The sequence below is a fragment of the Nannospalax galili genome, unplaced genomic scaffold (assembly GCF_000622305.1).
Source record: "Nannospalax galili isolate Female #2095 unplaced genomic scaffold, S.galili_v1.0 scaffold91, whole genome shotgun sequence".
In the NCBI taxonomy this organism is placed as follows: Eukaryota; Metazoa; Chordata; class Mammalia; order Rodentia; family Spalacidae; genus Nannospalax; species Nannospalax galili.
In genome coordinates, this window is record NW_008332583.1 from 326875 (window position 1) to 338963 (window position 12089).

Here is a 12089-nt window from a genome sequence, read left to right on the forward strand (position 1 = left end):
AGTTATAATATTATTGCTCACAATGAAATCTAATATTAAAGTGAAATTTACTTTGTTCTCAGAGAGGGTAGGTAACTACCCTTTAGTTGTGCGACTCTGGGAAAATGAGAACTTCTCTGCTTCAGTTTCCTCATCTGTGTTGTGGTAGGAATAATAGTATCTGTGCCACAGGTTTCAGTGGAGACACCAGCTTTTTGGAGATGCCAGGACCATGGGACAACCACCAAGGGTGGCAGCAGGTGTGGAATGGAGCTGGCCTGGGCTTGTGAGACTGTGTGCTGTGGACGGCAGAATCAGGGAACTGGAGCTGTTGAAACCCCTTGGAGCCCAGAAAATCATGAGTGAATCCCAGATGTCCAGCATTGAGCTACTTTTCTGGACTTAGGTTTTGCTTAGGTATGCCCAATTCTTCCCTTTTGAAATAAGACAGTACTTCTTTCGAATGTTACAGGAGCCCACATTTAAGAGGCTTTTAAAAGAGACAGTGGACTTTTAAGTGTTTGGATTTTTTAAGAAATGTGGGACTTTTAAGGTTGTACTGTCTTATGTTGTGATATTGTTAACATCATATCTTGGGGACAAGAAATGAAACGGTTATGGCTTAATAGTGATGTGTTTCTGTGTCAAGTTGATATGGGGTGAGTTGTGCTGGAAGCTTTAGTTGTCAACTTGACACACCTGGGTAGAGGGAGCCTCAGTTGGTGAACTGCCTCCATTGGACTGGCCTGTGGCCATGTCTGTAGGGGGATTTTCTTGGGTTTTGAATGATGTTGGAGGGCCCAGCCCACTGTGGGCAGTGCCACCCCTGGGCAGGTTGTTCTGTATTATATAAGAAAGCAGGCTGAGCATGGCCCAGGGGCGCAAGCCAGTAAGCAGCATTCCTCCATGGCCTGTGTTTTAGCTCCCATCTCCATGTTCCTGCCTTGAGTTCTACCTTGGGCTCGCTGATGAACTGTGACCTGGGAGATGTAAGCCAAATAAACCCTTTCCTCCCCAAGTTGGTATTGGTCAGAGTGCTTTGCCACAGCAATTGAAACCAAACTAGAACACACGCTGGCATTGAACTTTCAGTATAGCTAAGAGTTGCTTCGAATGCCTGATCTTTCTGTTTCTACGTCTTTCAAATGCTGGGATTATGGTATGCACTACCATACCATACCATACCATACCATACCATACCATACCATACCAGGCATACTTGCCTGGTAGGGTTTTAAAAGTCATGTTTATTTAGGTATAATTCATAATTCACATACAATAAATACATCAATTTTTGTGTGTTTTTTGTAAATATTTTTATTGAATTGTGTATTTTATAGAGAATATCTTAATCATCTTTACACCCTCTTTCCCATTGGCACCCTCCCATAGCCCCCCACTGGAATTCATGCATGCTGTCATTTGTGTTAAGACCTTACTGAGTCAACTTAGTGTCCCCAGACATCCCTCAGTGCAAGTTCATTCACTGAGATCTAGTCAACCTATCTAGAGTCCCTCCCTTTAAGAAGAACAGCTCTTTTTCACCTAGCAGTATTCAACTGCCAATAATTCTTCAACTAAGATTGGGGCCTGCTGCCTATTTCCACAGTTCTTTGCTGGGTTTTTGTCTGCTTGAGTTCGCATGGGTCTTCTGCATGCTGACACCATTTCTGTAAGTTCACATGAGAAGGGTCCCAGGAACTGTAGGACTCTATTTCCACATGGTCATGCATTTCCTCCCTGGCTTTTACAATCTTTCCACACCCCCTCTTCTGCAATGGTTCCTGAGCCCTAGGTGGGTGGAGCTTAATATAGGGGTTCTGTCTAAGGATTCTTATTCTCTATGCTTTGGCTGTTTGTGACCTTTTGTGTTCCTGGTCCTCTGTTGCATGAGGGAGCTTCACTGATGAGCATTAAGAGATGCATTAGTGTTCTCTTTACCCTTTGTTCTGTGTTCTGTGAGCTTAGATAGAGAAGTTGCATTATATATGTGTCACTTAGGCTTGGGCAATTCACAGACAATGTCTGTGTATGACCAGATGTGGAACTCTGTAATAGTCTCTGTCTTTGATGAGTGGTGACTAGGATACTTGTCTGTAAATATAAGGATCTACATAGTAAGATTTTGCACATAGTAAGCAATTACACTTGTCTAGGGATGTGACAGCCTTGGGGTTTTCTCTAAGATCTATAACCTTTACAGCCATGTGTATTTGGCTGTTTACAGTACCATCCATGAATTTCCTCCTATGGAATTAACTTAAAGTCTAATTAGGTAGCTGTTGATTACCCCCAAGATAAAAGTGCCACTACCCCACCAAGGTTGTTTGCTGTGCCAGTCATTGATGTGGTTATTAGGCCTTAAAGCTGGGGTTGGACCATTGATTGATGTTTTCCCTTAGCAGCTTGCATAGTGCTCTCCAGAGCTATGAGAGGTAGCTTTCAGGGGAGGTGACTTCTGGTTAACTCCAGCTCTATTGCTCCTAATCCTGTGTCTGAAGTATGTTCTGTCTTCAGCAATAGGGTCTTACCTTCAAGTTCTGGGAGGCAATCAAGAGCTATGGCAATAGCCTGTGAAATTTTGGGAGTCTCTTGGACTACCCTAGCAAACAACTCAAAGGAAGGTTTCTCCTGTCTGACACTGTTTCTTGTTATATAGCCTTCCCATAAGTCTATTTATAGGGAATCTCATTCACAACCCTGGGAACCACTGACCATTTGTTTTTCTTACAGGTCAGTAAAGCTTTGATATTTGAATTTATATCATGTAATGAACTCTGTTAGCATTCTATAGCTCTTATCTTGGTTATATTTATACTGTATTTTCACATGATAAAAAAACTTGTTCAAGATTGGGGAGATAGGTCAGTTGGTAAGGTGCCATGTAAGCATGAGGACCTGGGTTTGATCCCCAGAACCCATTTTAAAAAGCTGAGCATGGCAAGTGCTTGCAATCCCAGAGCCAGGGAGGCAGAGGCAGGTGAATCCCTGGGGACCACTGCCAGGCAGCCTAGTCTACGCTGTGAGCTCCAGACCAATGAAAGCTCAACAATGAAGGTAGACAGCACATGAGGAACAGCACTGGGTACCAGACTCTGGCCTCCATATGCACATGTACACACACACACACACACACACACACACACACACACACTTGTTTTTTTTAAAGAATACAAAGTGGATGATACAGACTTGAGGGAATCCAGGGAGCCAGTAGCTGGCGGCCTCAGAGCCTGCAGGGGAGGCTCAGGATTCCTTAACATCACAGTGGTGACCACACACACACACACACACACACACACACACACACCCCTGCACACATACAAACACACATGCATAAAAATATTGTTGTATGCCTTTCTCTTCTGCTGGAATTATGTACACATGAATGAGGGAAGGAATTATCCAGCCACTCATTTCTGTATTTTCAACAATGTTACCAAATAGATGCTTGACAAACATCGTTTGATGAATCAATGAATAAATGTGAAACTCCATTTTTAGCAGAAAAATGCTCTAAGTCATTACTGACTCAGCAAAAGTAGTATTCATTTTATTATGGTGTAAAGCATCTTATTCAACTATTTCTGAAGAATGTGTTTAAAACTTTTGGAGTTACACTGAGTAAAAATCAGCAATATGAACCAGCTCATACATGATACAAATCAGATAGAAACATCTTTAATCATTTAATGCTGTATTTTACCATCCATGTCCATCATGAATTTAAAGCTGTTTACTTTGTAATCTTTGCACTCCATATATTTTGCAATAGATCTGACATGACAGTGATGCTTAGGAGCAAGATCATGAAGTCTTCAAAATCCAGTTTATTTTCTGTGTGCTCGTCAAGGTCAGAAAGGATGTCTTGGTATTTTGGCTTGGCTTCTTCTCCCTGTGAGAATAAAGAATGAGTGGAAACTCGTTTTATTGTGTAAGCCTTGTTTTTACAGGTCATAAACAATAGCAAGTGCGTTATTAATAGCAATAGTGGGGTGAGTACTACCCCTTAAGTGTGGACTGAAACTTTTCTGTGGCTTGTCTCTCTGAACTCTTACTGTGATCTTATTGCATCAGTACTGTTGCCACCAGGATCCTGAGGATGGACTATGAGAGGATTAAGTAACTTGCCCAAAGGTAAAACAGCTTTTGCTGTGGAGCCAAGATTTGTGGTCTTATCTCCCTATTCCAGAGCCCATACTCATAACTGGTAAATCATTCTGCCTTTCTTTGAACATAGATTGTTGTTTCTCTAACATAATAAAAATATAATCTCTTTGCTATGGGAGGCACCTTTGATGTGCTCTCCAGACTGTAAGGATCCCCAGAAATACAGAATCAACTACGCCAAAAAGAAAGCATATTAGTTTGGAAGATTGTTCATTGTTTAGTCTGACTGGAAATCATATCTGGCTCATAGCTGTCATGAACCGACTGCAGGAAAACACCTGAACAGCACATAAATGGAGAGACTTTTCAGTTCCAGATCATGGCTTGAAACACTGACAGTAACATGCAAAGGTCATTTGATTTGCTCTGACACTGAGCTGCATTTGCATTTAGTTCATCCCCAAATACCCACCCACATGCTTGCTTGCTCCAAAACTCCTAAGAATGCTTGAGATACTTTTGGAATAATCGCACAGACTAAGACCCATCTTTGCTTCCCTAGGCTGACTGTCCCCCAGAGGTAACCTCATTGGCCTGAGCCAAGGGAGCTTTCCACTTACTTGCTCCAAGCGAACTGAATACTACTTGGAATGGGTCAGATTCCAAGATGCAGATAGGATTTACTGGTGGGACAGTCCAGTTTGCTCAAAGGTCACAGATACATGTAAGTCTGTCTTCATTCTTTATCTGTGTATTGAAAGATCCAGGGAGCTGAGTGGGGTCTAGTCATCCTAGGGCATAACCAGCCATTGTATCTTTGTATCGTTTTAGCAACATCTTCAGGTTTTATTATATCTTACTGGTGATGCGTTAAGATACTGGAAGTTGTGTTGGGGCTTAAGAGAAATGACAAAGGATGCTTCCTTTTCGGATCCATGCTTTAGCCAAAAGGTCCAACACAGTTTACCAGAGAACTCCACAGAGTTTAGGCGAAAGGCCCATTAGGAATGGGGGTGGTGTCTCTTGCCTTTTGCTGTGGATTGCTGCTCATGCCCATGCCTTAGGGACTCTCACAAAGCTGTACTACTGGGCCAAGGCGGTGTTCTGATTTTACATGCTTGACAAACTGTCACCATTGATCCAGAGAATGCCGCCTTGAGCCCCTGAAATATGGCTCTGCTTTCTGGTGCCTCATGTTGAGCAGAAGGTAGGATTACAAATAAGCCTATGTGTGTCTGCTGCAGAAATTGGCCACCTGTGTTGGAGTTTACTCACAGGGAGGAACATAAGGCTGAAGACATCTTTCCTAATGAATGGTTTTAATTTGCCCCCCCCCCAAAAAAAAGGGGGGAAAAAAAGGGTGAAGCCTTTTTTCCTAAAGAATGTTTTTTATTTCCCCCCCCCCCCCCCGCCGCACCCGATGCTTTCCGAGGGATGATATCTTCTCTCAGGATGATGGTCCCACTAACCCATTTTCTTGCTTGTTAAAAGCCCTCTGAAGAGTTTCTGAGCCTCCAGGTGAGGGTTCTCTCTGGGATATGTTGTTTATTTGGCACCAGATACAGACAAATACAAAAAGATTCAGTCCCATCTCCTTTATTTAAAGACTTCCCTAAACAGTTTATCTCCTGTCAAATTCTACCTGGTAAAGACTTCCTAAACAGTTCATCTCTTGTCAAATTCCATCTGGTATTTCTAGTTAAAAATAGCTTTTCCTTAAAAATATTTTTAAAACAATGCATGTATAATATAGAACATTTAGAAAAATATTTTAACAAGAAAAATGTAAACATACAAACATAACTCCCAAAGATAGCTCACCTTCATTAACATTGCTCTCTAGTCATTTGTGTATGAGAGAGAGAGAGAGAGAGAGAGAGAGAGAGAGAGAGAGAGAGAGAGAGAGGCACATGGAGACACACAGAGACAGAGGCAGAGGCAAAGACACAGAGAGAGGTGTATAGTGTACGTATTACGCATGCATATGTGTATAGCTTCAGGCAGTGCAGGTCATGGTGTACATTTGGAAGTCAGAGGACAGCCTTAGGGGTGGTCCTCACCTTCCACCTTGTTTGAGGCAGGGTCTCTTGTTGTTTGTAGCTGTGTACACTAGACTATCTGGGCTGCAAGCTTCAAAGTATTCTGTCTCCACGTTCTGTTTTGCTTTAGGAATGCTGGGATTAGAGATGTGAGCTACGGATCCTGGATTTATATGGGTTCTGGGGATTCAAACTTAGATCCTCATGCTTGTTTGGCATTTTACTCACTGAGTCAACTCTCCAACCCCTCCAGTCTTCCCATGCGCACGCGCGCACACACACACACACACACACACACACACACACACACACACTTTGATAGAATCAGAGGTTCACAGGAAGTTAGACCCTAGATTTAGCTCTTTCCAGTAGTTTACATCTTCCATGACTTAGTACACTAAAATGATATATGTATATATACATACATTTATAGAACAATATCTTTTTAATAGCTCAGAGCATACTAGGAACTTAAGATAGTTTCTATTTTCTTTTTGTTATACCTATCAGTAAATATTGGGGGGTTTAGACTTGGTCGCAGCTTTCTTTCCTTTGTCTAAGATTTCCCTAGGCCAGCATTTCCCAAATTATTATTATATTTTTAGTTATTCTAAAATTTTATGTGTATGAGTGTTTTGCCTGCATTTTGTAAGTGCACCCATGTTGTGCAATGCCCACAGAGGCCAGAAGAGGGTATTGAATCCCCTGAAACTGGAGTTGCAGATGGTTGTTGGCTGCCATGTGGGTGCTGGGAGCTGAACCTGGGTCCTCTGGAAGAGCAACCAGTGCTCTTAACTGCTAAGCCATCTCTTCGGCTCTATATTTTCCAAATTATGAACACATGCTCATGATAGAAGATAAGGCAATTACAGAGGACGCCAGAAAATCTATTGAACTAAAAACAACAGTCATTTATTTCTTACTATAATTTTCTACTTTTACCCATTGTGTTCACATTTAGGATGGGATAAAGTATTCCTATTAAACAAATTTCTTTAAACATGGAGAAAATGTAAAGAAAAAATTAAAAGTAAATGATAATACAGGATGTGAGCAGATGTGGAGAAATATTGATGGTAGATTCATGACTCAAGTTTGCAAAATGTGTCTAGGGGATTCAGGGTTCTCTCTTCAGGCTGTTTCTGTCTGCCAACTGTTACTTCCTCATTTCAAACACAGACCTCTAGTCTAACCTCCCAATTCATGTGTCCTGCTGCTGTCCCAGTTGCCCACTAGAAAGTATGACCATCTTAAAAGTGGCTCGCCTCCTCCTTGCCACCCCTCCCACCTCAGCCTGCTCTCTTCTCTGGGCGGCAGACTGTTCATTTCCTCTCTGCAGGAGAAACTGTGGTGTAGTCTTTGCTTCCCCATCCCCATCTCCAGGTCAGTCATTTACCAGATCCTGTTCATGCTCGACTCTGACTCTCCTTCATGCTTGTGTTTCCCTCCCTCCTCATCCCTCTGGCCTAGTCTCTTACCATCCTTCATTTGGATTGCTCCTCCTTAGTTGCTCTTTTCTTTGCTTTCCCGTCCCTACCTGTGCCCTAGTTTCTTTTCTGTAGCCACATGCAGCGAGAGTCCTTACAGTTGGACTTAGATACCATTTCTGCCTTTTTCCTCCTGTCAGGATATATGTCTGTAAGAGCTGACTTCTCCAGACTTCTGGAATGCTCATTTCCTACCATTTCCCATTCTTTCCCCATCTTTACCAACTACTTACTTACCTGCTTCCTCTTCCTCACCTGCTTCAGGGCCTCTGAGCACCCACCATTCCCTCTGCTTAGAATGCCGTTGTTCTTGCTCCTCCTTGCCTAGCTAATTCCTGATCACCCTTCAAATATTAGCTACACTTCGTTTTTTTAGAATCTGTTCTTTGACCTCCCACTCCACGATAGTCCTTCTATTTCACCCCTTTACTACATGTTCTACTCCGTTTGGTTTGCAGATATGAGTCACCAAGTCCACCTAGCATATTTCTGAACTGAATGATTAGTTTGTTCATCAAGTCCAGTGGCCAACCAATACACACTAGATGCTCAATAAACATTTGTTGATCAAAACAGCATGATGGAAGCTTGGTGCTGGGTTGTTTTGCTGTTTGGTGTGGGTTTTGTTTATTCGTGCAGGCTAATTCTCTTACCTCTGTGAAATTCCTATATTGAGTTTGCAGCAGATTTTTGGCAGTAGATTTTCCAAGTTTACCATCAGGGTCAGAAGAGTTTTTGAAAATCAGAGCCACAGTAGCAATGGCCTTTTCCAGATCTGAGCCTTTCTTTAAAGCTACGAGAGAAGAAATGTGTGGTGAAGGATCTTAGACTGTGGAAAGGGAGTTGCAACGTGATCCAGTGCTTAGGCACATCACCCACTTTCTTGGAGTGGGATTTGGGTGTGTCTGATCTTTTATCTTTTTTTTAAATTTATTATTTTTATTATTTTATGTGTATGAGTGTATTGCCTGAATGTATGTGAGTGTACCCATGTCGTGCAATGCCGCAGAAGTCAGAAGAGGACTTTGGATTCCCCTGGAACTGGAGTTAAGGATGGTTCATAGCCACCATGTGGGTGCTGGGAATCGAACCTGGGTCCTCTGCTAGAGCAGTCAATGCTCTTAACTGCTGAGCCATCTCTCCAGACCCCTGATCCTTTATCTTTAAGCATTATAGAGAAAAAGTTTATTTCATAGCATTTGAACTAGAATTAGGCTGAGATTTACCACCTGCCTGCCATGTGACCCTGGGAAAGCACTTTGCCCCACTAAGCCTTGGATGTCTGAGATGTAATGTCATTCAGTTAGTCAACATCTACTGTGTGTTAGGATCAGAATTTGGTGTTAAGGATACCTCATGTAATAACATGAAATCCTACTCTCATGACTTTCTATTTTGAGCTATATACACTATCATTTTATGTGAATATGATAAAGGGAAATGACATCCAGGACAAACTCTTTGACTAATGGTGATAAGGAGTCTTTTTCTCAAACACTGGGGTTGCCCAGAGCTGGTTTCTCTGGTCTGGGATCCTTGCATTCATTTTTTTCCCCAATGGGCAGCACCCAATGAACACAGAAATGCATAAAATACTGGGAAACAACTCTATACTCTGAGTTCACTTAGTTACAAACCTCTGTAAGGACAAGCTTATCGCCCTTTGCACCTGTCACTTGTTTACCTTTCTTTCCATCTAGACAGCAACCTTCATGAAACCAAAGCTCATAACTTCCTTTTTGTTTCTCTATCCCCAGTACCAGCACCAATGTTTACAGCACAGTAGGGCTATTAATGCTGTTGAGCAATGAATAAAAGAAAAACAAACACAGAATCCCACAGCTTTCAGGCCAGGAAATGTGTAACCATCATGGGTTCAAATATGATGTTCAGCTAGAGGAAGGCTCAGCATAGAGGTGACAAAATTAGATGTGATCTCTGCTCATGTATGTATATCTTAAGATCTAGAGAAATAAATATGAGTCAAGAAGATCTGCAGCAATGTACGTAAATATTTGTTTTTTACATATTTAACAACACATGAAGAATTCAGTTTGCTTTACCTTTCCCAGCATTTGGTTTTGTCACTACTTTTTATTTTAGTCATTTTTGATAGGTGTCAGTAGTATCTCAGTATGCCTTTAATTTATATTCCAACTGACTAATGATGATAAAAATCTTTTCACATGTTTATTTTCAAACTATATATATAATTTGTTGATATGCCTATTAAGGTCTATTCACAGACTTTGCTTATTTTCAAATTTACAATTTTGATTTAAAAAGTATTTTTAGGCATCCCTGGGTTGCCCAGCCACCAGCTTCCTGGGGCCAGCATCTTTTCTGAAGGGATCTAGACCTTAGGAGAAAGCATGAGAGCCTCTGATCCTCATCTGACTTGGGCCTCTGTGGGAACTCCTGAGCAGCGAGAGGAAAGCAATTTGGCCCCTTGAATATAAAATCAAAGGAGAGAACCTGAAGCCGAGATCAACCAGCTTTTCAAGCCCAACGAGTAAACCACAAAGGCACATAAAGTTTACAAAAAGAAGCAGACCGAAACTCAACAAAGGAAGGCTTGAATCTCACACAAGAATCAGAAACTACAAAAGAAATCCACGTGTCAAGGTCACAGTGAAAAAATAACATGAAAAACCCAAATAATATATCCCTACCAAGTACCAACAGTCCTGTAGAGAGGAGTACAATGAAAAACCCCTAGAGATAACACAGGGTGTAGAATTCTAAAGAACAATCATAAACATGATGAATTCAGTGAATTTAAAGAACACACAAACAAAGAAATCAAAGAACTGAAAGATGGGGATAATCTTCTGAACTAATTCAAAAAAGAGTTAGAAATATTGAAGAATACTCAGGCTGAAATGAAGAAGGAAGTGAAATTCAGTAAGCCAATTAGAAATGACAGGAGAAAGCCTCACCAAAAGGATGAATGAAATGGAAAACAATATCAAGACTGGAAGATAAAGTGGATGAATTAGACCATCCAAGCAAAGATTAAGAAAAATTTAAGAAAACAGAAGAATGGAATATGCAGGAATTGTGTGACACCATAAAAAGACCAAAATGACAAATCATAGACATAGAGGAAGGAGAATTTCAGGATAATGGTATGAGCCAGGTCTTCAACAGGATTGTAGAAGAAAATTTCCCCAATTAAAGAAAGACATGCCCATACAAATACAAGAAGCACATAGAACACCAAATAGGACCAGAAAAGAAATGCTCCATGGTACATCATAGTAAAAACACTAAATGTGCAGAACAAAGAGAGAATACTGAAAGCTGCAAAAGAAAAACAAGAAGTCACATATAAAGGAAAAACCATCAGAATTACAGCTGACTTTTCAGTGCAAACTATGAAAGCCAAGAGAGTCTGGACCAAAGTATTCCCAGTTCTAAATAACCACAGATGCCAACCCAGATTACTTAACCTATCCAAAATGTCTATTATAGTTGAAGGGGAAAGAAAAATCTTCCATGACATAAATAGGCTGAAAGAATTCATGTCCACAAAACCATCCCTTTAGAGAGTCCTTGAAGCAATACAAAGAGCTGAAGAAAGGAACAACTATACCCAAGGGGTTACGGAAAGAAACTTAATGAAGGTATAACTGTGGAAATACACAGCTACACCCAAGAATGTGAACAAAAATAAAAACAACAGGAATCAGTACACATCTTTCATTAATAACTTTAAATATCAATGGACTGAACTCCCCAGTCAAAAGACACAGACTAATTGAATGTATAAAGAAACAAAACCTATCTTTTTGTTGTTTGCAAGAAACCCATGTCGCCCTCAAGTACAGGCACTACCATAAGGTGAAATGATGGGAAAAAAATCACCAAGCTAATGGTGCTAAGAAAAAAGTAGGCTTTGCAATTTTAATATCTGACAAAATAGACTTCAAACTAAAACTAATCAGAAGAGATAAAGAGGGCCACTTACTTCATTCTGATCAAAGGAGCAATTGACAAGATATTATAATCATGAACATATATTCACCAAACTCTGGTGAACCCAACTTCATAAAAACAGTACTACAGAACTTTAAGACCCAGATTAATCCCAACTCATTAATAGTAGGGGACTTCAATACCCAATTGTCTTCATTAGATAGGTCAACAGAACAGAGAACTACCTGAGAGACATCTGAATTAAACAATACCATACATCAAATGGGCCTAACAGACATCTACCGAATACTCCACCCAAGCACCAAAGAATATACTTTTTATTCAGCACCCCATGGAACTTTCTCCAAAATCGACCATATACTGGGGCACAAAACAAACCTCAACAAATACAAAGTGATTGAAATAACTCTATGCATTCTATCAGACCACAACGCAATAAAGCTTAAAATCAATACCAGAAGAAACCCTAGTAACTACATGAACACATGGAGATTAAACAACACACTACTGAATGACGAATGAGTCAAAGGAGAAA

The 12089-nt window shown here is 40.8% G+C and overlaps 1 protein-coding gene across 1 annotated transcript in view; it reads right to left on the minus strand.

Annotated features, from left to right (window-relative positions):
* Positions 1 to 3637: 3637 nt before the first annotated feature.
* Positions 3638 to 12089, minus strand: part of Sntn (sentan, cilia apical structure protein) — a 22208-nt gene continuing 13756 nt past the window's right edge. The window contains exons 3-4 of the mRNA XM_008827499.1: positions 8269 to 8408; positions 3638 to 3874 (exon numbers count right to left, since the gene is read on the minus strand). Of these exons, the coding sequence (XP_008825721.1) occupies positions 3716 to 3874; positions 8269 to 8408 (299 nt within the window). The 3' untranslated portion in view covers positions 3638 to 3715. The remainder of the gene's footprint in view (positions 3875 to 8268; positions 8409 to 12089) is intronic.